This window comes from Natator depressus, chromosome 4, assembly GCF_965152275.1.
Source record: "Natator depressus isolate rNatDep1 chromosome 4, rNatDep2.hap1, whole genome shotgun sequence".
In the NCBI taxonomy this organism is placed as follows: domain Eukaryota; kingdom Metazoa; phylum Chordata; order Testudines; family Cheloniidae; genus Natator; species Natator depressus.
The window spans coordinates 97,244,107-97,271,144 of record NC_134237.1 but is presented as its reverse complement, the minus strand read 5'-3'; the positions used below and the strand labels follow the sequence as shown (position 1 = coordinate 97,271,144).

The following is a 27,038-nucleotide window of genomic DNA, read 5'->3' as shown; positions in this document are numbered from 1 at the left end:
GGAGCACACTAGAAGATTTAGAAGAATGACTTAATGGTCCCTCAATTGCCACACTCTGTGCACAAGAGATTTTTCTTTGGAAAACATTTGGAGTGTGTTTATTGTGTTATTTAACAAAAGTATTAATGTGTTTATTCTGATCAGATTCTTTCTGCAGTTGGGTGACTATGGTTCTGCCATCCAGTTTCTGGTCATGTCCAAGTGTAATAATGAAGCTTTCACACTGGCCCAACAACACAATAAGATGGAGATTTATGCTGACATCATTGGTGAGAATTCTATTTTAATAATTTTATTTGGAATTCTTTAGCAATTTATGGCCTATTTGTGAAGAAAGGCATAGAGAAGTCTGTAATGACAATGTGCAGCTGTGTGAAATTAATACTAGGAGGCAATGGAAAACTCACTGAACCAGTTCACAGTTATGCCATTTGACTGTCTAATAAACAACAAGGGTAATTACATTATGGTGTAAAACCTAAATTAAAGAATTGCTCCAGTAAGTCATTAGTAAGGCTGCGAGTTCGTCACGGATTCTGTGACTTCTGCAGCAGCTGATGCGCTTGCAGGCACCGCCCCCGCAGTTCCCATTGGCCACGATTCCCAGCCAAAGGGAGCTGCGAAGCCAGTGCTCTGGGCGGAGGCAGCACGCAGAGCTGCCTGGCCACGCCTCCACCTAGCAGCTGAGCAAGGGGGATGTTGTCACTTCTTGGGAGCCCCCAGGTAAGCACCACCCAGAGCCTGCCTCACCCCATCCTGTTCCCCTGCCCCCTCCCATACCCAAACTCTGCTGCTGCTGGGTGTGGGGAGGCGCAGAGCTAGGTTGGGAGCACCAGCAGGGGTCCTGGGCCGTGCGCCACCACCCACACCCCTCCAGCACCAGCGGGGGTCCTGGGCCACGGGCCACCGCACCTCCCCCTCCCCAAGTTTTAGTCACGGGTATTTTTAGTAAAAGTCATGGACAGGTCACAGACCGTGAATTGACCTGTCCATGACTTTTTTACTAAAAATACCCATGACTAAAACGTAGCCTTAGTCATTAGTCCTTTCTCAAAGATCAAATGTGGCACATTAAGTAGGTATAAACTGTGCAAAACAGAAGTTATAAATCCAGCTGGCTCCTATTTTGTTTGAAAACCAAAAGCCAAAAATGTGAAATATGTGGTTTGCCTCTTTGACGGGATCTATAAACCTTTGTTTCATGAGAAGAGTTTTGCTCACCTTAGTGTCTGTGTTGCAGGTTCTGAGAATACTACCAGTGAAGACTATCAGAGTATTGCACTCTACTTTGAAGGAGAAAAAAAACATTTTCAGGCGGGCAAGTTCTTTTTGCTGTGCGGTCAGTATGCCCGGGTTAGTATTCAGATTGTAAAACAACAACAGTATTTAAATGTGCGTAGCAATGGTGCAAAACACTGGATTCTAAGATTTTTACACTTCCTACAGATCAGAAAAAAAATAGGCTTTTTACCTGCTTCCTCTTATTTCACATTGATGCAATCAAAAGAAAAAATATTATTGTCCTACCTGCAACAAAACTTAGAGGAAATTATTTCTTCCATTAAATAGAAAATGAATAAAGGGTGAGTGCTATATATTCCGTTATTCGGCTGTGCACATATTTCTTATTGACAGGAGTAGAAGTTTCATATGGATCATAGACATAATATATCTCTAAGTGATACATGAACATAGTTAGTTTAGTTACTGTTTACTTGCTTGTCTGAATGTTAAGTTTTAGAAAAAGCTCATTCATTGATTAAATTCTGTAGCTTATTGAAACACAATTTTTAAACGAAAGAGTATGCAAATTAGCATATTTCTTATAGACTGGTTACAAGTTGAGTGTGTCAGCTGCTGCATATTAAGCAGAATGTTTATGTCCTGAGAGCAAAAAAGCAAGGTTACGAATTTTTGAAAATTACCAACTGCTGGGGTAGGACCATAGTAGGTGACCTGCTTCTCCCAGTGAGCCAGTGCCCCATTAACCCTTGGTTGCGGCACTCTGTAATGCCCCAATAGAGCAGTTCTCCTCTCATTGCTGGCTGTCAGTGCTGAGAAGAAATGTGCCAGGACTAGGCTGTGAATGCTGGTGCAATTCTGATGGGGCCATGGGAGTGAGGAGGAACCAAGGAGGTGGGTATAGGTGGTGTGCTGGATTGTAACTGTCCAGCAAGCCCTTCAGAAAAACTTCATCAGTATAATTTTTCCTACAGCAGTTTTTGGGACAGCAGCTGATGCCTGTGTACTCCCATGGTCCCGGTGTGATCATCCTTATTGGTCATTTTCACTACTTCTTGACTCAATTAACTTCAGATTCACATGAAACAACATAAATGCTCTCAACGTGTGCTCAGGGATCACATAAGTTTAATGTAATCAAAGGATGTTTCTCCTTCCTTCCCAGATGCTGCAGAACTAGATGAATTAAAATCTAATTTTTCAAAAATAGGGAAAAAAAATTAAAGAAAATACCATGTCATTTACCTGCTATGTCCCTGTGTTTCTATTTTTGTTTCAGGCACTAAAACACTTTCTGAAAAGTCCAAGCACAGAAGATAACATGGCTATAGAAATGGCTATTGAAACAGTAAGAAACATTGATAAATCTAAGAAATTGAGTATTCAGCCTGCTTTTCAAGTAATCTCTGTCTCTAGTGTAATGATGTCATCCTAGTGTTTAGCAGAGTTTGAATAGCTTATAGATGTAAGGAGGAAGCTGAAAGAGTAAAAGCAAGGGCTAAGGTAAAAAGTTCCTGATGCCATCCCAAATAATTTTCTTAGCACTGGTCCTGAAAGAAGGGAATATAAATAACATATCTATCTGTAATTCCAAATCTAGAACATAAGAAAGGCCACACTGGGACAGACCAAAGGTCTTGTTAATATTTAATGGATGCAATTTAAAAACTTGTTAAATGGGTAGTAGTTTATGACATCTTTGCCATAGTGTGTTAGATTTTCAGCATGGATTCACCATGTCAAAGAGAAGCTGATCAACCAAATAGATACCTACTTTATTGCATTTTGAGTATATAACACTGGTAAATACATGTTTTAAATATCTCTAAGTTCAAAGGTTTTCTGTAGGGAAATCTAATTCTTTTTCCCCGTATTTCAGGCGCATGTTGACATTTTTCCTCTGTCTTTATTTAATAGGTGGGGCAGGCAAAAGATGAAGCACTAACTAATCAGCTGATAGACTACCTTATGGGAGAGAGTGATGGTATGCCCAAGGTACTATATTCCTATCACTCTTTTTTCTCCAGTTTCTATAGGATGATTTCTTTTATTTTTTTTGCCCTTCAGAAACCTAGTAGATGTACATTGTCCAGAACTATTTTTATATATCCAAAAAAAGCAAAGTGCTCAGCTCCCATTTAAGTTCCTAAATTAAATGATCAGATTTTCAAAAGGCTCACTGTGAAGCATCTTCCATTAATATGTGGAACAATGGGTTCTGTAGTTATTTGGAAATCTGGCTACTTCATTTAGATACCTAAATGGAAGCTGAGGTTTTTTTGAAAATCTGGCCCTTTATTTTTGTACTTCATTATCTAATATCATACCATTTTCAAAGTTGAAAATGATTTATTACAGTCAATTCCAACTGCAAATACGGGGTATGGTTTCCCTAACTATACTTGATCTTAGATAAAAAATTAATTACACTGTGCTGGGATATACAATTCCATATGTGATCTGTACACAACTACATAAAGTGTTTACGGTAAAAAGAAAACTAAAGATTAGCAAACCCATATCTTGAGTTTTTAATGGCATACTTTATATATATAGAATACTCAGTTATTTAACACTAAGAATATAAAATATTGTAGATGTTTATTTTTTATTGTGACTTATGGGAAGTCTTTCTGAGGTCATAGAGTTTAAGGTCAGTAGGGATCACCAGACCTTCTGGTCTGACCTCTTGTATATCACAGGCCACCAACACCACCATTACATTCCTGCAGGAGCTTTATGGATTTTTGCTTCTATCTCCCTTCTGGGAGACCCCATTTCATACCCAGCATCCTTTATACAAAGAGGACTAAATAGAGCTTCTTTTGGAGTCTATAGGTCACTTCTCCTACCACAGGTAGAGATGCAGGCACTGGGAACTGGTAGACTGTACTAGTCCGTCTTCCCCTTTTATGTGCTATTTTTTTTGTATTAGTTGTCATGTTTGTGTGCTTGTTAATCAATGTTGTTAATCCTCCTTGTTAATGCCATAGGGCTGATGTTAAAAGGAAGACAGAGAATACCAAATATATTTCAGGGTAAAGGGATGAGAGATGAGAAATTACAATGTTTTCAGAGGTGAAATTCTCTTCTCATATCCACACAACCAATCTCTACTTCAGTACCTTGATTTCCATACATGTGCAAACCACCAACTATGTGAGCAAAATATAGGAGTGTAGATCTGCAGTATGGATCTGAGAAAAGAATTTTGCCCATATTATTTTTCATGTAGGTTTTAAAATAAACTAGCATTGCTAACAGCCATCAGATGGTGGTAATCTTTGGGTAATTCAGGTTCTCTAAGATCCTCTGTGGCTGAGTACAGAGGGCACTTGCTCCCATACATACATTGTATCAGAAAGACTCTGCAGGGCTTCCATGGTGTAATCGCCACAGTCCTGTAAATTCAGAATCACAAATTATGCTGTGTAGACATGGAGCTGGGTTTGACAGCTGTAGAGATGACATGTAGTTGCCACTGAATTCTAGTTGTGGTTTGCAACTCTATAGTGAGGTTGTAGAGCTCTGGCCTCTTCCTTGCTGTGCTGTATTCTAGGGCCAGGATTTGGTCCTTTGGGCACTTAGTGACTTTTTTTTTTTTAATTTAAAAAAAACATCTCTACACTTTGAGCAGCTGCTTTATCTGTCTTTTGTTGGGTGCTGTTTTGATGTAATGTTACCTTTCATCAGACATTTGGATGACACCAAAATTGTAGAGGAAACATACACTCAAGAGGACAGAATCCAATTGCAAAGTGACCTAGAGAGATTAGAACTGTAAGGGCTGTGATGGGAGATCTGGTACACAGATATAAACTGTGAGTGGGACATGGACTGACTGTCACATCCTGTCTTTATACTATTTTTTCTGTAAACCACAACCAAGCAACCTGGTTGCCTCAGGGAATGTGTGAGATGGGGAATTGGAAGTGACCCACAATATGAAAAAGTTTGAGAACCAGTTCTAAGGGTTTAATTTTTTTATAAAACATCATAGCACTGTGTGAATACACTTGTAATGTTTAACATTGTTTTGCAACTTGTATGAAGGGCATTCTTTTCCTCATTTAAAAGCTCTTTCTTGTTCTTCTGAATGCTTTACCCCATCTGCCATAGTCTCTCTCAGTGAGTAACATCATTTTACTTTATCAAATCATAGTAACTTATTAAAGAAAAAACAAATAATTTTTAACTTCATTATGGTGTAGAGGCAAATGCCTCACTGAAATTCTCAGGCAATCTGAATCACATTTTTATAGAATAACATCTTTTAGATGGTAGAATCTTTATTTCACTGAAGATAAAATCTAAATTGAAGTAGCCATATGGCAGAAATTTGTTAATCCTCTCTTCACTTATTCCCAAACTAGATAATTCTCACAACAGCCTGGTTGTCTCACTCCACTTCTCTATAAAGAGTTAATAGCACAAGGCTGTAGTGAGGTGTTATATTACTAAAGTCTTTACTATGTTTAACAAAATGTTTTTATACCCTTTGTATTCTAATATAATATATTAATAAAGGTATTACATATAATACTAAACTACGCTTGTCAGAATTAAGACACAAGGATTGTGATCCAATATCTTTGATTTATATCCTGGTTGTTTGCTTACTATAATGCATATCTCCTAGTGTTAATTAACAAGATTCTGCTGTTCTGTGTTTATTTTTTAAATACAAAAATGTTTTAAAAATTGAAAACAAGCAACCCTGAAAACAAAATTCTGTAAAGTTGCCAAATTCCAATAAAAAGGAAGTAATGGTCTATTGAATATTAATAATATGTTTTCCAAAAGTTCTAAGAAGGATATTTTCCATTTAAAACTGTTTTCTCTAATTTTTAAAAAGCATAGGATATAAAAATGAAAACATTTAAGACCATATTTAAAATAAACTGGACTCAATTTATTTTTACATCTTCAATTATTTGTAGACACAATTTGAGTCATTTAGATATGTTACCTTAATTGCATCCACAGTGAGGGATATAGGAAACACTATACCAGGTCAGGACAGTGGTCCATCTTCTGACAGTGGTCAGATGATGTTTTGGAGGAAGGTACAAAAAACCATGTCGTGGACAATTAAGTAATAACCTGATGATAGGAGAATTTTATTCCTAATGCTAGTCAATTAATGATTGCATTGTCCCATCTAATACAATATATTATCATATCTAATGCAACTGTAGATAGTTTCATTAGCTATATAAATATCTAATTTTTTAAAATCTCATTAAGTTATTAGCCTTTGTGGAAGTGAGTTCCTCAGGTTAAATATGTGTTATGTAAAAGTATATTTCCCATTATCAGTTTTCATGTCTCTTTTCAATCTCCATTGAATTTTTGTTGTTGTTGTGAGAGAGGGTATGCAAGTCTCTATTTTGTTAACCTCTGTCATGTCCCTCTTATTTGTCTCCTGCCTCAGTTGAAGAGTCATAATCTTTTCAGTCTCTTCCTTATATGGAAGTTTCTCCATGCTTTTAACAATTTTCTCACCTTTCTCTAAACTCCCTCTGTTTCCACAATGTATTTTTTGAGATATGCTGAACACAGTATTCTGGGGGTGGGTACACCATTGATTTACATAATGCCATTATCATATTTTTCTGTCCCATTCTATATATATCCTAATGCTTTTTGTTTTTATTACTACTGCAAATTGGGCAGAGGTTTCTGTTGAACTGTCTATAATGCTACCCAGGTCTTTTTAGATGAGTGGATTTTAGTTAATTTAGAACCCAGCAATGTGTATAAGTAATTCAGACTATTCTTTCCTATTTTTGCAATACCTTGCATGTCAGCATTGATTTCATCTGCTGTCATTGTGCCAACTTGTCTAGTTTTGTCAGGGTCCTTTGTCAGTTTTCTTCCTTCTTGACTAACCTAAATATTGTTGTCATCTGCAAATTCTACCCATTTGCTCACTACCCTTTCCAGTGCAGTAAAAAATATATCCATAACACTGGCCTTCACAAAGACCTTGTGACAGTTTGCGATTAGTCTTTTCCCATTACAAAAATTGATCATTTACTTCTGCTTTGTTTTATGTCCTTCGTTTCTAATTCATGAAAATACTTAGCTTCTCATTCCCTGACTACTTAGTTTCCTTAATAAACTCTTGTGAGGGCTTTTTTTCAAAGGCATTTTGAAAGTCCATGTAAATTGCCAGCTAGTTCTCTCTTATCCTTTATTTGTTGCTGCTACTTAGAGAATTTTAGTAGTTTATTAGAGCATGATTTGCCTTTACCGAAACTGTGCTAATTTGCTGCTATCATATCACATTCATCTAAGTGTTCTAGAATTTTGTTTTTTTTAATTATTCAGCCAATTTTCTTGGTACTGAAGTAAGACTTGCTGGGCTGTAATGTCTAAGATTACCCCTTACCACCTATTTTAAAGATCGACTGATACCTTTGCTACCCTCTAGTCCTCTGGTATAGTAGCTGACTTTAATGATTACATATTTTTCATAGCAGCTCAGCCTCTTATTTCTTAAATTCCTTTTCATCTCTTGGGGTCTGTCTACACTGCAGTTAAAACCCATGTTAAACATGACATGGGCCAGCCACAGGTGTTTAATTGTAATGTAGACATACCCTTGGATGTATACCATCTGGCTCTGGTGACTTATTACTCTTTAATGGCTGGGTTTTATCACCCTTACTCAAGCAAAATAGTATCTTAGTCCATGAGAAGTACCGCTGATTTCAAAGGGGTTTCTGGCAGAGTACGGTATCATTTTGTGTAAGGGTGGCAGAATCTGGTATTAATTTATTCTCATCTTATTCCAGCACAACCTTTTTGATACCTCGGTATCTGATAGTACATCATATTTATTACCTGAAAAGAGAAGGTCTCTCCAACTTCCTCTGTGGTGAAGACTGATTTAAAAAAATCATCTAAACTTCTCTACACTGCCCTTATCCTCCTTAAATTGCTCCTTTTATTTCATGATAAATCCAGTGGACTCACGCACTCTCCTGCAGGCTTCCTGATTCTGATCAACTTAGACTTCCTTGTTCTTGTTTTGCTGGTGCAGCTAAGGCTAGGATGAAAATTGTAACCATAGTATATCTTAATAAGGGGAAAAAAACAAATTCAGGTGCATATAAAAAAATTAAATCTTGAAAGTGCATACTTGCACATATGTACAAAGATATTTAAACTACTTTGATAAAATATTAGTAAATTCAGTGGTAAGCTGTTTGTCTCCCTAATAAATGTACTATTTTAAAAAAGGGAGTAATTTTAATCCATTGTTCTTTATCTTCTACTGAATTAGGGGCTATTGCAATGGGCCATACAGAACAGAATTTCAAGGTCAACATTTTAGCATCAGTACTTTTTCTATAATAGTTTTAATTACAACTCAATTATAATTATTTAAAAGGTTATTGTAAGATACAAGTGGTATACCTTTTTATTTTTTCCCCATAATTGCTCCTCCACTACAAATTTACTGTAGAATACCAAAAAGCAGAAATAAAACCCATAGGTAAATTTCAGAAACTTCAATGATTGACTAGATCTGACATTACTGGAACAATGTAGCTGAATCAGTGTCCAGTTTCTTCAATATTAGTCACCTCATGATCAGTGTACTTTCTCTTCAACTTTTTTAAAGCAGATTATGTATTTTAGAAGTTTTCATATATCAGCAGATTTACATTAATGTTACATTCCAGCTGAAAGAGGGGTCTCTTTCAACTGTATTTTCATGTACTGTTTATTAAGAATGGAAAAATTTCCCTGATTAGTTTCCTTCCTGAAACTAACCTTTTCCTCAATCCAAGAGCAGTTTGGGACTTAGAGGAGAAGTTTAGAAACAATCTTAATCAAGGGGTGGAGGTCCAGTAAAAATTTCTCCTTGATGGAGAGAAAGGGAGAGAGATTTCTGCACACCACTTCCCCCCCAGAATATTTTAAAAGCTAGTTTAGCAATGAAAGAAGTAGGAGTACTGAATCACAGTTTTGTTTGCACTGCCACAGGCAAAGAACACGATGCACAGGCAGACAGGGTACGGCCAAGCCACAGAGTTCACAGACAAATCTGAACTGCCTCTTGACATTTGCTTGAGATGGAGAGAGGTCGAGCTCTAGAAGGTGATACAGCAGTATATATTCCGTCAGCAAAATTACTTTTGTATTGTTCTGATTAAGGACGCCAAGTATCTGTTCCGCTTGTACATGGCACTAAAGCAATACAGAGAAGCTGCCCGAACTGCCATAATAATTGCCAGGGAGGAGCAGTCTGCAGGTAGGTCACTCAATACTCTTACTTTATTCTGTTTTTACTGATGTGACAACAGGATTTCATTTTCCAACCCAGCAATATTTTAGATACTACTGCTTGTAGGAGTGTGCTTAAAGAAGGGCATATATGAATTTTAGAAAGACCTTCTTCTTGTGTGCACTAACTATTTTCTCTTATATCCAGTCTTTATTTGGAAGTGTGAAGTTGCCATTATGAGTTTAAAGCACTCTTATAGGGTGTGTATACACTGCAATTAAAAGCCTGTGGCTGGCCCGTGCCTTGGCTAAGGGGCTGTTTAAATGCAGTGTAGACATTCTGGCTTGGGCTGCAGCCAGACCCTCGCACTTTACAAGATCCTAGCGCCTGGACTCTAACCTGAGCCAAAATGTTTACACCACAATTAAACAGCCCCTTAGCACAAGCTTGAGTCAGCTGGTATGGGCCAGCTGTGGGTTTTTAACTGCAGTATAGATGTACCCACAGTGACAGTGGTAAGTGGAGCCCTTTGGAAAGTGAGACTGGAAACTCATGGAGAGAGTCTCTTAGTTTCTTTTATTCCATTCCCAGTAGATTTATTAGTTGCTTACTAGTTACTATTTTATTAGGTGCTTGTGATTTTTCTAGACAAATTGACTTGCAAATTTTCTGCTCTTAGATTACAGCGAAAAGCTTACAATTGAGTTTAATTATATCCCCTGTGTAAGAGCATTGTTGTGAAAAATTACATTAACTTTTTTCTTTTAAAGGAAACTACCGAAATGCACATGATGTTCTTTTCAGTATGTATTCAGAACTCAAAACACAGAAAATTAAAATTCCTTCTGAGATGGCTACAAATCTTATGATTCTACACAGCTATATTTTAGTAAAGGTAATGCAGATTCAGAATTAGTGTTTTAATGAAGCAAATTCTATGCAATACTTATATAAATTGTATAGATGGTTGCTCTATGTAGATTAATTATGCTGGCATGTTTGTTGTTAGTACATACAGATGGAAGTTGGTAAATGCACTAGTTACAAGAATATTCCATTTCCATTCAGTGAGCTCGCTGCCTGTCAGTCATTTTATACCACTGAATAGCATAGTCCCAAAAGTTCCGGTTTACTCAGGATAGCCCTGGGTTTCTGTTACATGTCTCGGGTCCTTGGGTTTATCGTATGCAACTGGGATCACATAAAAATCTGGTTGTAGTTTTACAATTACTAGAGATAAGTGGGGCTGCTAAAGCCTGCCTCTCTCTTTCCTTACATTTCATTGCTCTGCCTGTGGCTTTCCATTTCCTCACCCAGGCAAGGAGATGGCAGGCTCAAAAACAGTCAGTAGGAGCACTTTCAGCTGGCTTAAGGACAGGTCATAAGAAAATGGAGGCACCAAAGGAGTCATCCTCTGGGAAAGACCTCAGGTTGGGACAGAGGGGGAAGAGAGAGGCCCTATAAAAATGCCAGAGGATAAAGACCAGACCTGAAGAGCTGTGTAGCTCAAAAGCTTGTCTCTTTCATCAACAGAAATGGGTCCATATATACCTCACCCACCGTGTCTTTCAGAGGATAGAGGGCTTAACAGCATCCCCCAAAACACACAATCTCACCCTCCAATGGCCCAAAGAAAATAAGCGGTGAGGCAGACATACAGGTGTCAGAGCCTCGTAGAGGTCTCCATCCATAAATGTTTGTGGGCCTCCCCTTACTGGTTCTGTATCTATTTTGGCAGTATCGAAGTGGAGGTTTTCAGGCAGTTACGTTACAAAGTATCAGATGTATCCCACTACAGTATATGGGCAGAGAACTTGAGTTTGTAGACTGTGTATAAGAGGAGACTATGTTTATCTTTGATTTTAGTAGAATAGCATCAGTGCACCACCAGCAGAAAGTTTGGCCCAGCATTTTTTAGAATGGTTTGATGCCTTAATAATCTGATCAGACAGCCTTTAAATCCACAAGTGGTTTGCTGATAACTTGGAGATTTGTCCATGGAAAAGTCTTATTAACAACAGTTTATAGCCTGTAGCTGTCCATAAAACCTAAAATTAATAAAAGCTTAGAGAGGTAAAGCCCAAAGGAGAAAAAGTTACTAAAGTTTGAGAAGCTACGCTAGTAAAGATTAGCAGTAAACTGTGCTGCAATACCAAGTATAGTATAGAGAGAGCCCTGCAAATCTGCGGATATCCACGGACCATTTTTGTGGCTAATGGATTGGATGCAGATAGAACCACACAGGGCTCTACTTACCTGAGGCGCCTGGCCCACTGCGTCCGACTCGTGTAGCCCAGGGGGCGCAGCATGCTTGGGGCCAGCAGTCAGTGGCTGGGGCTAGGTGGCACCCACTCACCACACTGATTCCTGCCCAGAAGCTTGGGCCCCTCAGGCAGTGCCAGCGTCCCCACCATGCCCCTGCCATGGGGATTGGAGCAGGCGGGACCCCGGCTCCCCACTCCACTGTGATGCAACATGCACTGCTGCACTCGCACTGTGCCATCACTCATGAGCCCCTGGGAGCAGCATTCGATGCGACACCCTCGTCCCTTAACCCCAGTCCGCACCCTCGCACTGCCTCTTCCCTGCAAGACACACACCCCTCCCCCTGCTAGCCGTTTTGAGACAGCTTGTTGCTGCAGATACAGGTAAAAAGTGGCTAGCAGATCCCGGGCTGATCCTGGCAGATGCAGATGCACATTTTTGTATCTGCGCGGGGCTCTAAGTATAGCGTAGCCAAAGCTTTTACTAGTTTCAGATCCTCCAGATGCTGTAGCTGTAATCTGTAGTGTAAATATACCCACTTGTTTTATTTCAGAATCATGTTAAACGTGGAGATCACATGAAGGGTGCACGCATGCTTATTCGTGTAGCCAACAACATCAGCAAGTTCCCCTCACGTAAGTGCTGTCCACACACAAAAAAGCATAAGATAATTAATATCCAGTGCATCAGACAGATACTTTCCTCTTGTGCTACTGTTGTCCATATCTTTGAACAAGTGTAGGTATGTAGTAAAAGTTAAACCTGTCCTGCCATGGAAAACTTGCTTTGCTACATGGCATGTAGGTATGAAGGCCTTACAGTGATGAGGGCAACACTGCTAGCTAAGTGTGTGTCCTCAACCATAATAACTGCTAAATGGTTGCAGTATTAAGTTGCATGAACCACAGTCTCAAGATCATATGTAATTGGTGAGTCAACTCTGGGACCTTGCCACAAAACTCATCTGTCTTCTTTCAAATGTACTGCATCTTCAGTATGAGAGAGTACTGCAAGGCCAGGGAGTCTTACCATTATGGGCAATCCTTGCTTGGGACAAAGTACAGTGCAAGTTCAAGATCCTAATGCTTGGCTCGCTGTTATATAGTGGTTACCTCTAAAATTTCATTTTTTGCTTTGGTAATTAGACATTACTGCGGTATGCCTTATACTGTTACCTACTTACCAAAGGTAAAATTTCTTTGAGAAACGGCTACATGCAGAATCCTCTCACATATGACACCAGTAGTGACAGTCCATATGTCTACACCGCATGTTCACTTTTCATCTGCCTACACATAGGCTGCTCTGCATGACCAGCACAGGCCAGCTCCACTAACTCCTGCACTCTTGAACACATTGTGACAGAAATTATACTCAACTATTCGCTCCCAAGTTCCCAGCCAGTGATGTCTCTACCTAAGTTATCAGTGCAGAGACACTGTGAATGTTTTGCTATGAATAGAGCTAAGGCAAGAGGTGAACCATGACCATATTTGGGAAAGGTGGGAGTAATCTACCGATTCCTGTGGTCATATGTTCAGTCTCAGAAATGCACCATAGTGAGAGAAAACCCAATGACTAGGATACATTACTAGGAATGTCCTATGTAAGACACATGAGATAATTGTTCTGCTCCATTCAGCAATAGTGAGACCTCAGATGTATTACTGTGTCCAGTTTTGGGCACTATGTTTTGAGAGATGGGAACTGATTGGAGAGAGTCCTGAGGAGCACACCAAAAACAAGAGGTTTAGAAAACATGGCCTGTGAGGAAAGGTTGAAAGAACTGGGCATGTTTATTCTAGAGAAGACAAGATTGAGGGGAGAACGTAAGTCTTCAAATAGGTAAAAGGTTGTTTATAAAAAGTATGGGAAAACAACTGGTCATATGTCCACCCATGGTAGGACAAGAAGCAATCGGCTTACTTGACAGCAAGGGAGATTTAAGTTAGATATTAAGAAATCCTTTATAAGGATAATTAAGCACTGGAACAGGTTCCCAAAGGAGGTTGTGGAATCCTTGTCTCTGGAAGTTTAAGAACAAGTTAAACAACGTGATGTAGCTGTACTTAATCCTGGCTCAGCACAAGGGGATGGACTAGGTGACCTTTTGAGATCCCTTCAAACTTTGCATATCTATGTGGAAATACAAGTACCAAAAATCTGTGTAGCTCTGTGCCCTGAGTAAAGAATTGCTTCAAAAGCCTCTCAACCCTGTTTGCTCTTTTGCTAAGGTTTTTAGCATTGCTAGTGGTAGATGAATGTTTGCCATTGTCTCATTGCAGATATTGTCCCAATCCTGACGTCAACAGTGATTGAGTGTCATAGAGCAGGATTAAAAAACTCAGCTTTCAGTTTTGCTGCTATGTTGATGAGACCTGAGTACCGCAATAAAATAGATCTTAAATACAAAAAGAAGATTGAAGCAATGGTCAGGTGAGCCAGGCTAATATGATTTAAGTGCAGACAACAGAACAACTTTATCTGTAGCATTATTTTTCCTCCATAAAATCTACAATGTTTACATATTTTTCCTTAATCCTTACCTTAGGTTGGGAGGTTAATTTCCAACTCCTTTAAAGACTGAGGCCCTTATTTTTCATTGTCTTGCATGTGTTATAGTCATTTACCTCAGTGCAAAGTGGGTGTAAAATGCTACCTAACCAGCTGCAATGCTTTACACCCATTTTGCACAGGTGTGGAAGTCTATAGTGAATTGAACCGATGAAGGCGTAGTAGTTCTCCTATATTTGTATTTTCAATGGGCAGTTGTTCAGCATCACTATCGTGCACTTTGTAGAACGGCGCAAAGACAATCATTTAAAGGGAGACAAGGCCAAGGATAAATACCAAGTTAAAAGGCAAACTCTCCAATTCCTTCTCCCTCCCCCTTTGTAATCTGTTTAGACCACAAATTCTTAGAGGCAAAGACCTTTTTTCCTAGTATAATAATACTGTATAGATAATAGTGATGGTGTGTTTATCCTATATATCTAAAGCTCCTTGCCTGCTTTTTAGGTGCCACTGTAAAAATCTCCCAGCCAGCATGCCAAACGGCTCTGCTATACTCATAAAACCCTATCGGAGACTTGTGGGAGGAGTTTTGACTGCTCTGATCAATACACCTGATAGCTCCTGTCTGGCAGGATAAAATAATCAGGGTACAAAATCTGATCCTTGCCAAATTTTATAAAGTATTTTAATGAAAATCTCTAATTATTCTCAAAGCTCATTATGCTGACACATCGGAAAGTGCTATGAAAGAGGATCAAAGCCTTTTATCTATAAAGTTCCATAACAGAGTATATCTAGAAATCACTTAGGAAAACTAATTAAGTGTCCCTTCTCACTTCCTTCATATTAGTTCTAATATAAACATTTTATAGTAGAATCTGGATCAGGATCCCTCACCACCATACATACTTGCTGAAAAAGAGCCTATGGACTGCAACTCCATGGAGCAGAAACTATAGTCCAACTATTACAATTCTGAAGCTTAAATCCTAATATTTAACACCTAAATATCATGGTGAGTGGTGCCTAACAGTGTAAGATTAGCTATTACATAATATATATACACACCATTTGTTACTGGGATATTTGAGAGATTAAGAATTCAAAACGGTGATCAATATTGCTCAATGGCAAATAAATGCTTCAAATTAAGGGCCCTCTTACACTGGTAGGCAGTGTAAGGAAAATATGTGCAGTATCTAAGGGAAAACTGGTGCAGAGGGAAGGTGACAGAAAATATTGTTAACTGGAAACTGTACGTTACTCAAAAAAATTGTTTTGCTCTTTACAGAAATAAGGTGTAGTCTTTTGTGAAGGAGTTCTTGTACTTGATTCATATCCGTATCTTATTTCTAGACGACCAGACACATCTGAGGCAGAAGAGCCAGCTACACCATGCCCATACTGTGAATTCCTGCTCCCAGAGTGTGAACTCCTCTGCCCTGGATGTAAAAACAATCTTCCATATTGCATTGCAACTGTGAGTATTTTTAATTGAATGACAAATTCCCCTCCTCCCAGCACACATGCACAGTTTGAGAATGCTTCCTTTAGTATTTAGCACTGTGTACCAGGTCTGCCTCTTCCCCCTTCTTAAAATGTTTTTATGAGTAAGATTAGTCTAAATTTGTAACTGATTCAAACATGTTTGTCCAGTCTCTATCCCTATTGTTTAAATGAGAACACAAAATAACTGACTATTGCTAAAATGTAATGAAACCAATTAATTTTTACAGTCAAATTATAAGGTGTATGGTAAGGGAAAGAAAGGTGTGTGTTTTCAATTGTGCACAATGTCAGAGTTCCAGAGATGTAACATCTACATATTTATGGAACCTTTTTAAATTGAGTGTACACAAGAAGGAAGCCATCTCACTCTAAGCAGACTATCACAAAACCTGCTGCTTTGCCTGCAACTTTGTGATCTCAGGTTGGATAAGGTGGTATGCAAACAGATGGCCTCACAGCTCTGATGCCTTCAGTATGCATGATTAGCAAGTGAAATCTTGTACCTAGAACAAACTCCAATATTAAAAAAAAAAAACTAAATTTTTGCTAAATATCTGGGACTGCTGTTTATAAACTCTTAAAATGGTAATTCAGTAATGGTCATGGTAATTGTCCCTTGCTGTACTTCTACCAAAAAGAGGGGAAGAAGGGAGTATTACAAATAGCAGAAAAATGTTCTGAATAAGATATGCAGAATTTCATAACTTCTTAAAATACACAGCACTATTCATACAGCAACAGATGCAAAAATGAAGTATCCAAATTATTATAATCTCATGTAATGATCACTTGAAAATAAATTACAGTAGCATTAAATCTAGCCACATTATAGGGTATTTGATACTATTGCAAGTTAGCGTCACTATTCCTCATGAAACTTTTTAGAGTTAAGATCTTTTGCTGCAGAAAGGAGCAGAGCTGAAGAGTCAGTATGCTGATTATTACGCAAACACTTACAATCATTAAAAATTTTCACCTGCAGGGTCGGCATATGGTAAATGATGACTGGACAGCCTGTCCAAATTGTGACTTCCCTGCCCTGCACTCAGAGTTTAAAAAGTAAGTTGGAATCTTTCCTGCTGAATAAGGATTTTTTTTTAAAAAATAGCAAAGACCCTTTTCCACAGGAAGGAGAAGCATTAAGCCTCTCATTGTGATGGCCCATCATTTATCCTTATCCCACACTTTAAGCATAGCACTACCTTAGCATGAACCCAGGTGGGCGTATCGAATGCATGCTACAAACAGCTGCTGATGCAGTGTTGTAACCCTTGAAAGAAACTAGCAAGGGTGGAAATAGGCTTCTGCAACTTCCCAACACTTTTCCTTCCCATCCCCCAAGAGGCTGTGCAGAAACACACCAATACTGGCCGGAGGAGCCCCAACTATCGATGTGGTCCCCTTGAGATTCAAAGGACCAAAGCAGCTATTCCCCCGCCCCCACAACACACACTCTCCATAATGCCTGGTTCCAGAGTAAGAATATACCTTGGCAGAGCTTTGACCACAGCTATTCTGCCTTAAACAAGGGAATAACTCCTGACTGGCAGTCACAGGGAAGTAAGAGCAGTTCCTCAGCTCAGTTAGTGCTTATTATTGACATTTGAACAAAACTACTTTGTCAGTAGAAAGCCTTCCCTTTCTCTTTATTCTATTAATTGACTCTTTTTAGATTTGCATATTTTACTTTCAAACCTGAATAGCCATAAGACTGCACATTTGATTTCTCAAATGAGACTGGAGCTTTAAATAGAATTACTAACATAGCCCATCTCCACAATACAGTAGTGGGCTAGACAGCCTTCCAAGAGCTTTATGTGCTTTACTATAGCAGCCTCCAAGAAACCCCTTCTTTCCAAATTGTAAGTAGTTAGAACAGAAACTGAATTACAAACACCAGAGTTACAAACTGACCAGTCAACCCCACATCTGATTTCGAAGCACACAATCTAGCAGCAGCAGACCAAAAACTACAAAGGGAAAAGCAGCATTTTTCTTCTGTATAGTAAAATTTCAAAGCTGTATTAAGACAATGTTCAGTTGTAAACTTTTGAAAGAACCACCATAACATTTTGTTCAGAGTTACAAACAACCTCCGTTTCAGACATGTTTGTAACTGAGGTTCTACGGTAGTTGACATCTTACAACGGAGTCATTTTCCCCTTCCCACCTACTAAAATTGATAGGTTTTAAGGCCAGAAAGAATCATTATGATTATCTAGTTTGATCAGCTGCATAGCAGACCATTTTCCCCTCTAATTCCAGCATCAAGCCCAACACCATGTGTGTCAGGAATGTAATTTGACCTGAAATATTTCTTTTAAAATAGTATGTTGCAGAGTGAAAATATATGTCCAATGTGTTCAGAAAGAGTTAGCATGGTCCATCTTAAGAAGATAGCTGACTGCACACCATACCTCAACCCAGAAGAAATGGAACAGTGAATTTATTCAAGTAAGTCCTACTGCCACTTCCAGAACAAACCCTAGGAAGATATGCAAGAAATGAGCCAAGATACTAGTTTGATGAACTGTAGGGAAAATGGATATTTATGTAATTACAAAACTTAGTATACTAATGTGCTTGTTTATATGGGAACTGTATGGTATTCCCTGCCCTCCAAAGTTTAGAGTCAGTCAAAGATGAAGAATATGTGCAGCACCAAGCACATGGTAGTGGCTACAGGCTGAAGCAGATTGAGAACCCATCTGTGTGATAAATAAGAATCAAAACTAATGGTTTGTAGTGCCTTCTTGCCATCCTGTTTGACAACTTCAGGTAGCAAGTTTTGGCTTGAAATGCTCAGTCTTCAAAGAATGCAACCAAATTCTCACCACCTTCTGCCATTAATTCACTCCTTAACCAGTACAGTATTTACTGTAAAATAGGGTAACATTTTGGATCCACTATTTGACATCCTAATTCTATTTTCAGGTACCAGAAAGTTTTGGAGAGAATGTTTAGCTAGAATCTACACATTGGTTTGTAGTTCAAGTGGTCGAAGCGTAGTACTGTTCAGCTGCCAACTATTCTTACGTGAGAGTAGTGTATTGTACCTACAGTCCTGTAGATTTACAGTGTGTATTAAGCACTTTTAAAAAGAAACTGTCACCATAAGCAGCAGACTAATATTTCACTTTTTAGTTGTAGTACATATCTTCTCCAACTATTGTATTTAAACATCAATCCTGACTATGAAAGAGGTTGTTTTATAATAATGTTAGTTACATATTAGAAGATTGACCAGTAATTAATTTATTGTTAATGCACTGAAAAAAGTCAGTTTGATACAGTTGTCTCTATTTTGAAGACTGAATGAATAACTGCTCCTCTTCATTTTCAGAATGATTGGGTCCTCCTGGAGTGTTGGGGCATTAAGGAAGCTCCTTATCAGTTTGGTGGATATTTTTTCCAAACAATTTAATACTGGAGCAGTTGTCAGTTCTCCATTTTGAGATACAGAAATTAACAAAATGTTTACAAATGTACTTACTGAAAGCAGAATAAATCCAATTTTACCCTTGCGTTTAACTTTAATTGATAAAGTCTGTTCAGCTTCAGCAGCACAAATGGGAATAGTGCCAACTCTTCGTTTCAGCATTCTCTGCTGCATATGTCAATTTGTCACTTCATTTGAGACAGCAGAAACAATGGAATTCCCTCTACAGTTCTGAGGTGACCGCTTCCATGTGTGTTCATTTATAGGCAATTCATTACTGGAGGGGTTGATAGCTAGGAGATGTGGATAAGTAATACAAATAGCTGAAGGAAGTAAACACCACAGAAATTTAGCATAATAAAGAGGACATCGCACTAATCTCAGAACCTTGGGGTATACCTATTTAAAGTTTTTCTAACTGTTAGGATATTGTAAAGGTTTCCATTATAATTTAAACACCACTGTCTGTATTGCTTCAATTCCACAAGACTGCTTAGGAAACTTGAGCTAGAAATTCAATGGAGGGGGGAGAAAGCCCAATATGCTTTTACCCAAAGTCTATCAGGCTTTGGGATTTTTTCCTATGCTTTGAACTTTTAGTTCCTAAACAATGCAGTAAGGGCACTATAGAGCAGGGATGGGCAAACTTTTTGGGCTGAGGGCCACATTGGGGAATAGAAATTGTATGGAGGGCCATGAATGCTCACAAAATTGGGGTTGGGGGTGGGGTGGGGCTGGGGATGAGGAGAGGCTCAGGGGTGTAGGCTTTGAGTTACACTTACCTCAAGCAGCTCCTGGAAGCAGTGGCATGTCCCTTCTCTGGCTCCTATGCATGGAACACCCTCGGAGCAGGGCTATGCCGTGACAATCCAATGCCCCGGCTGGAGCACCAGAGCGGGGCAAGCCCCGGACCCCGCTCCCCAGCAGGAGCTCGTAGGCCAGCAATCCAGCCTGCAGGCCATAGTTTGCCCACCCCTGTGTAGAGCCTTAAACATCTCCTCCTCCTCATTTTCATAATGAATACATGCAATTTTAATTCCACAGCACAAAAGCATCCAGAAGTGCTAATTCTCATTGAGTATTTTCCACTGCTGGCTTAAACAAGACAATAGAGCTTTTCCATGCCTCTCTACGTCAACAAAATGAGGGGGAGAATGGAGGTGGAAGGCAAAACCCAGGGAAGAAATTCTAATACACACTGTAGCCTCAAAAACTCATGTCGATTGTTAAGGCTTGCTGGGGACAAATATGGTCTCCAAGCTATGGAAAAGAGGGGGGGAGAACCTGAATAAGCCAAAATATTTGTGAAACTAATTTTATTGCAATTTTATACATTGCTGCATTTTTATAATGTACAAAAGAAATATGCAATTTAAATTTTTTGCAGTATGTACAAGATTTCACCACATAATAGCAGAGATTTAGTAAAAAGGTTCAAAGTCCTGTGAAGAAAACTATTAGTATAAATGGCAGGAAGCTAAACCCCTCTTTCAACATGTTACTGCTGAAACTACAGGTGACCTTCCAGCAGCAGACTAAAGTCTGCATTTTGTTAACATGCTCCAAAGCATTAAAAAAAAAAAAAAAAAAAATTGTAAACATTTACATTACCCCTGCATATTTGGATTGCAAAGCAGCCACACTACCTCTATAAGAGGAGCATTTTCAGCCCACTGGTTCTACCCTTCCAGCTGCAATGGAATCACTGCTTCACATTACTGAAAGTGGGTATCACTGAGCAAGCAAAGCTGTGTCCAAAGCTAGAGTGGTTACCCAATGTAATCAGTCAGTATTGAACAGTTCAGTTTCTCATTTCTTCCCTTTCCCTTTCCCTTTTCCTTTTCTTGTTTCTTCTCCATTTGCTGCTTTTGACAGCTTGGAAGACGACTTTGCCTTTTTTTGCTGGAAATAAAATGTTAAAGTTTAAAATGCAGGTTTAGTGTGCCATGCCACATTGTGACAGAAAACAATCAGCATGGCAACATTCTCAATAAGGATATCCTAAACAGACAATATCAGTTACTTCCAATTTGTGTCCTGATCCTGAAGCAGTCAGTAACCTAAATAAAACCTCTACAGTGAAACAGGACCAGGGCCATACACTTCATTACATCTGTTGCCAAAGCTCATTGCACATACTAGGGGCACCTTGCATCCCTCCATTCCTTCCCTAAAAAGTCCCTGTGTGCCACCCTTCCATCTCCTGCACACCAGGGGCTCTGTACCTCTCCCACCATTCTTCTCTGTCTGGGAGATAAGGCATTCAGGATGGCAACAACATTTTAAACTGTACTGGAACAATGAGCAACACAGAGAAATTGCTGGTGTCAGCAAAACATTTGTTTTATAGACAATTAGAGCGGATTGAAAGTGCTGGCTCTGGCAACCAGATGCAAAGAGCTCTGCAAGTTGCCCTTTTGCTTTTCCGATTTTCACCGAAGTGGTCAAGGTCTGTCCTATTGATGCCGAAAGCATTCCCTGAAATTATGGAATTGATCAGATGAGGTGTTCAATTGCATTACAAACAGAAAAGCACAAAGTTGAAAATTGGCTGAGTGAAGTGAGACCCTATAAACTGCTACTTGAACATTAGACAACAGTGCTCCAGCCAAAATTTCAAACCTACCATCAGAAAATGCTACCCAGTTTGCAACAAGATGAGATTTAGGAGAGTCAAAGTTAAACACCCAGCAAACCGGCAAGTGTGTGTTCTAGCCCCGGTGCAATGAGCCCTGGTAAGATGGTCCAACTTCTCACAGGAGACAGATGGGTTTCCTTGGTGTTACACTACTCTACTATTAGCTGAAAGTATTACCTTGATCATTGCATCACTTTCAATAGTATCTTGCTCATCCTCATCAGACTGCAATTCGTCAGCATTCAATTCTTCATTCACTTCTGAAGCCAACCCGGGCCCTGGCAGCCGTTTAGATGTTTTTACTGCATGCAGGGTATATGGTGTCAAATGTGCCTCTTTGTTATAGGCACGTGTAAAAGCTGCTTTGACCTGTTCAGGAGTGGGAGACACACTATAAGCACTAAATTAAAGACTCTACATTTTTTGGCTAACCAAGCTATGATCTGGCCAAGGATTCCCCCAGAGAAGAGTATTTGTATGCCTAAGGCTTGCAGAGAAGGAGACAGCTATCAGGGAAAGGAATGTGGGGAGTACACAGGAGGATGCATCTAAGATGCATACTGAGGGCTTAATCTGTATTTCTTCTTTGAGATTCAGTCACTTGGCTACTGAGTATTTGAAAGCATGGTTATAAATCAGCTTTCAAAATTGTAACTCTGGGAGCAGAAATGGTAACCTGCTTCAGCCATCCATCTCCTGTCCCAATGCCACATCACAGTGGATGCTATTCTGTGTTTTATTCATAAGGCCAAAGAATTACCATACATTTATAGAAGGAGGTAATAGCAGAACATAACTAGTGAATTTTACCTTGGGGTCCAGTTTAGAAAAGGGACTAGGTTTGCCTCCCCAGCTGGATATTTCCATAATATTTTCCACATCTTCTCTCATCAAGCAATAGGAGTCCATGAATGTTACAGCATCCTGTACACCTTCTGTACCAAAGCTTGTCAAGGGTCTAACAAGTGCATCCCGCAAGTATGACAAATACTCCATGTTTACAGCTCTCTTGCTGGTGTGGGTTCTTGCCAAATGAAGAGAGATTGCATTAAACAGGATTTCCCTGAGGCTCATTCCTAAAGGTCAGCTCCCAGTGCAAATCAAAATACACCCTCATGAGTAGGCTCTCACCATGTTAAGAATCAGCAGTGTCTAGGAACACCACAATGCAGGCTGCATTTCTGTATGGAGCTACCAGTGCTGAATAATTACAAATGCCCCTGCTGCAAGATATCCAGATTGCGGCTCTGGACAGAGTATCATTCACAGTAGACTAGCTAGCAAGGGTCATCCCACAACAAAATTAAGTAGGAAATTAGGTCAAACCACAATTGATTTAAACACAATTATATTGTCAAGCTATTTTAATGGCTGATTATACAAAAATTGCTTTATAGTCTGCCTACTGACACCTTAGTGCTGACCCAATGTTAAAATTAAATGTTATTGGAAGCCTATGACTAAGCTCTTGGAATGCGACCATTGCCAGCCAATGCACATGTATCTGTGTCCTTACCCTCTCTCTAATGGACCTTTTAATATTAATTTTAAAAGGAGGAACCTATAGCAAATAGAGGCTTTTCTGCTTTCCACACATTTTGCTCTGACCCTAGCAAGACCAGTGTTACCTTCTCTCCCAAACCCCATTCAGTCCCGTCCCTAATCCATTTGCTCTCCTTTCTCATTGGTGCCCTCTCTCTCATTAGGAGACATCAGTCTCTCATTTCTCTCCTCACCTGCTTCTCTCCAGAACCTAGTTCCTCCTAACTGCAGCAAAAAATAATAATCTAAAAGGGAGCCAAGTTACATTAACTACCAGTAAGAACAAACATCCCAAAACAGTGTACACTGGGAAACACAGAGGGACGTCCGCATTACCTGAGACTCATGTGCAGTGCCAGTTCTTGAACAATCCGGTCATGTTTGCCTGTGGATGAAAATTTCCCCAGCCAGCCTGGAAAGTTAGGAAACTGTGACATGTAACCTCTCATTAGTTCCCCAGGGAGAACACTCGAATAAATGGCCTGAAAGGAGAAGTACACATGAAATTCAGTTCAGAAGTAAACGTTTAACACTGGCACCAGGATTTCCTGAAGCGACACACTGAAAATACAAATATTGCTAAGGCAATAGTGGCGTCTTGTAGAAGTTAAAGATAGAGCAGACATGTACAAATATAGGGTATGTCTACACAGCAATGAAAGACCTATGGCTGGCCCAGGTCAGCGGACTTGGGCTCAGACTGGAGCCCAGGTTCTAAGACCCTGCGAGAGGGAAGCATCTCAGAGCCCAGGCTTCAGCCCAAGCCAGAGTCTCCTGACTGCAACTTCTAGCCATGCAGCCCGAGCCCACTGACCTGGGCTCTGAGACTCAGTGCCAGGGGTTTTTTAAGCACAGTCCAGACATACCCATAGGGTATCTGGGAGGCTGTGGAATAATCTCCAATGAGAAGTGGAGGAGGCCATATAATAAATTCTAATGCCAGAAGGGATCATTGTGATAGTCTATTCTGACCTCCTGCATAATACAGGCCAAAAAACTTCAAACAGGAATTATTTTGGGGAACTAGAGCAGATCTTTTAGAAAAATAACCTTGTTTAAAAAATGCCAGTGATGGAGAATCCCTGGATACAGACAGAGCTAAACTGGGCAAGGCAATAGAAAACGTAGAGAAAAGGTGGAGACAATTCTACAGTGGTAATGGGATGGATTATTAGGTCTCTCTCATTTTTAACTTCTAAAATGCACCATATCCACCAAAAGAAAAATCCCAGATCTTTTCTTATTCTAAACATTATTATGGCCAGCATCCTGTCAATATTAAATCTGAATGATTAGTTTAATCCCTGTAAATTGGCATGTTTCTAGAAGTGAGTGCAAAAAGTTCAGTATCCCTTGCAAAGGAAATGCATATTTCCTAGTATTTTAACCACTTTAACAGCAACAGATACATCTGGTGTGCCAGCCATAAGCACAACTGATTGTGCACCACCCCGCCCCTGTCCCTCAGGTCAAGGGATATGAATCCCTCAGCATAGGCATTACGGATTTCAGGGGCATTTTCAGTCATATAGGTAGAGCTGAAATACAGCTACTGATACATGGCATAGAAAAAGGATCATCCATGGGATATGGTGTCTCAGAATGGGATAAATTAAAAACCTAACAGACCAGGGCTGGAGCTGACGTCTTAGTCCACCTAACTGTCATGGGCTTTGGTACAGAGGCAGGCCGTTCTTGATGTTTCTGGCTCAGCTGCCTTCAGAACTAGACACCATGCACAGCTTTTAAAACTCCTTTTGGGGTTTCAGTCAGGGCACAGCGTCAGCACCAGATTGAGTCCTTAAAGGCTGCAAAGCACTATTAAAATACAGAATACCCCCAAACTCAAAAACCACTATCCTAAAACTGAATTATTTAACAGTTTTGGGTACTACACCAGACTAAACGTGATGACAAACACAGAGGATCCCGTCTGCTCTCTGTGGTGAAGGAACTGAAGTGGCTGGCAGGAGTAAACTCCTTTATATATACAGCCTTGGCCACCAAACGTTTAGCACCTTGACGGGACACTCATGCATCCCCCAAAGGGCACAGCTTTCAAGAGGTTTCTGTGAACTTGACACCAGGGGCACGACAGTGTTTCTCAAAGTTTGTGTGATGGGGAGAGGGAGAGAAACGCCAGAGGACTGGCCAAGAGGGCATGGACAGATCTCCAAGTTGTTCTCCAGATTGTCAGCTTTAATTTTAAAACAAACAGTCTAACAATTATGGTTGCAAAGAAAACTTTCAAAATGTGACAGTGTAACCAATGAAGAGGTGTCTGCCTGAGTTTGCAAAGAGCCTGATACAATACCTGTGAGATCTGAATTGTCTCATTCATTTCAATTAATACTAACTCAGATGCCAATTATGTCACTTTAAATATGAACACTGTTTTTCCCCCGAGAGAGTGTGAGATGGTGGTGGCGGGGGGATTACAAGGACTAGCAAGGGAGACAGGGGACACCCACATGATGATAAAGACCTATCCATCTTAATTTTCTACAACATATGACAGGGTTTCAGGGGACATGCAATTTCCTGAAAAGAGGCTCAAGCTTTCAGAAGTTTGGGAAATGCTGTATTAATACAGGAGATGCTTTTCACTCACGTGAATATGGGAAATGGAGTCCAAATGGCAGAATCTAGCATTTGAACTGAAGAACAACACAACTGTACAAACTATAACTTATAAACCAGGACAACAATTTCAAGGGAGTGGTCTGGTATCTGGGACATCCTTATGTTACGTATGAGAAATGAAAGAAGGGTTTACCTGCGTAGGCAGAAGGTTCCAGTTTTGCTTACTGCGAATCTGCCTGTCGACTAGATCACCATCACATATACTGTCTGCTGCTCTGCTCAGTAGCATCAAGTGTTTTATCATGTTACCTCTGGAAAAAAGTAGTTGTCCATATTGCTGCAGGAACCTCCACATAGTTTTGACTCTTTAATATATCTCACGCACTCCCCTCATACCACCCTTCCAGTTCCACCATTTGTGATTTTGGACAACTCACCGAGCAGCAACAGGTTTCACATGTACATAATTTTCTTGGACAAAAAGAGGTGCTAGAGAGTAATCATGGAAGAATAGGTCGGATTTGTCGATAAGAGACATGCGAGCAGTTTCCTCTCCAGCAGCAAAAACCTTCCTGACAACATCAAAGGGGCCCTAAAACAAAGGCATTTTAAGAAGCTGATCACACAACAACATGCACTGCATCTTCCACGAATAGTAGATGAGGACAGGAAGTAATTATAGTGACGGCCCATAGCTATCTCTGGACTCTAATATAAAACTCTGCTCTGCTATAGATCTCAAAGTGCTTTACAGACATTAAGACTTGAGCTTCAACATCTCTGCGAGTAGACTGAGGTAGTGTTATTATTATCTGTGAGTATGAATGATTGTCAAGGATAGGAAGGAGTGAGCTCCATAGTCTTTAGCCTTCAGGGAGCTGCCAAGTTAGTCCTTTAAAAAAAAAATCACTATAAAAAAGCTATATTGCCTGCCTACCTCATCTAAAATATTTTAACTTCGCACAGATAAATTAGATCTGCACAGTGAGACTGATCCATAACGGGCTTCAAGGAGCATTCCGCTCTCACCAGTTCTGGGAAAAACTCTACTTCATTTTTTTTCTTGG

At 39.7% G+C, this 27,038-nt stretch overlaps 2 protein-coding genes across 3 annotated transcripts in view; one reads left to right on the top strand and one right to left on the bottom strand.

Moving 5' to 3' along the window:
• WDR19 (WD repeat domain 19) overlaps positions 1 to 19,323 on the top strand; it is a 105,767-nt gene extending 86,444 nt beyond the window's left edge. Inside the window, 12 exon segments of the mRNA XM_074951530.1 lie at positions 145 to 269; positions 1,241 to 1,353; positions 2,522 to 2,590; positions 3,160 to 3,237; positions 9,412 to 9,508; positions 10,252 to 10,376; positions 12,300 to 12,381; positions 14,032 to 14,182; positions 15,617 to 15,740; positions 16,752 to 16,828; positions 18,099 to 18,223; positions 19,113 to 19,323. Coding sequence (XP_074807631.1) covers positions 145 to 269; positions 1,241 to 1,353; positions 2,522 to 2,590; positions 3,160 to 3,237; positions 9,412 to 9,508; positions 10,252 to 10,376; positions 12,300 to 12,381; positions 14,032 to 14,182; positions 15,617 to 15,740; positions 16,752 to 16,828; positions 18,099 to 18,213 — 1,156 coding nt within the window. The 3' untranslated portion in view covers positions 18,214 to 18,223; positions 19,113 to 19,323.
• Positions 19,324 to 20,630: 1,307 nt separating this feature from the next.
• Positions 20,631 to 27,038, bottom strand: part of RFC1 (replication factor C subunit 1) — a 71,116-nt gene continuing 64,708 nt past the window's right edge. The window contains exons 20-25 of one of the 2 annotated variants that reach the window (XM_074951531.1): positions 26,409 to 26,563; positions 26,165 to 26,282; positions 23,725 to 23,870; positions 22,657 to 22,870; positions 22,024 to 22,215; positions 20,631 to 21,110 (exon numbers count right to left, since the gene is read on the bottom strand). In XM_074951531.1, the coding sequence (XP_074807632.1) occupies positions 21,018 to 21,110; positions 22,024 to 22,215; positions 22,657 to 22,870; positions 23,725 to 23,870; positions 26,165 to 26,282; positions 26,409 to 26,563 (918 nt within the window). In that variant the 3' untranslated portion in view covers positions 20,631 to 21,017. The remainder of the gene's footprint in view (positions 21,111 to 22,023; positions 22,216 to 22,656; positions 22,871 to 23,724; positions 23,871 to 26,164; positions 26,283 to 26,408; positions 26,564 to 27,038) is intronic. The other variant, XM_074951532.1, reaches the window with a different exon arrangement.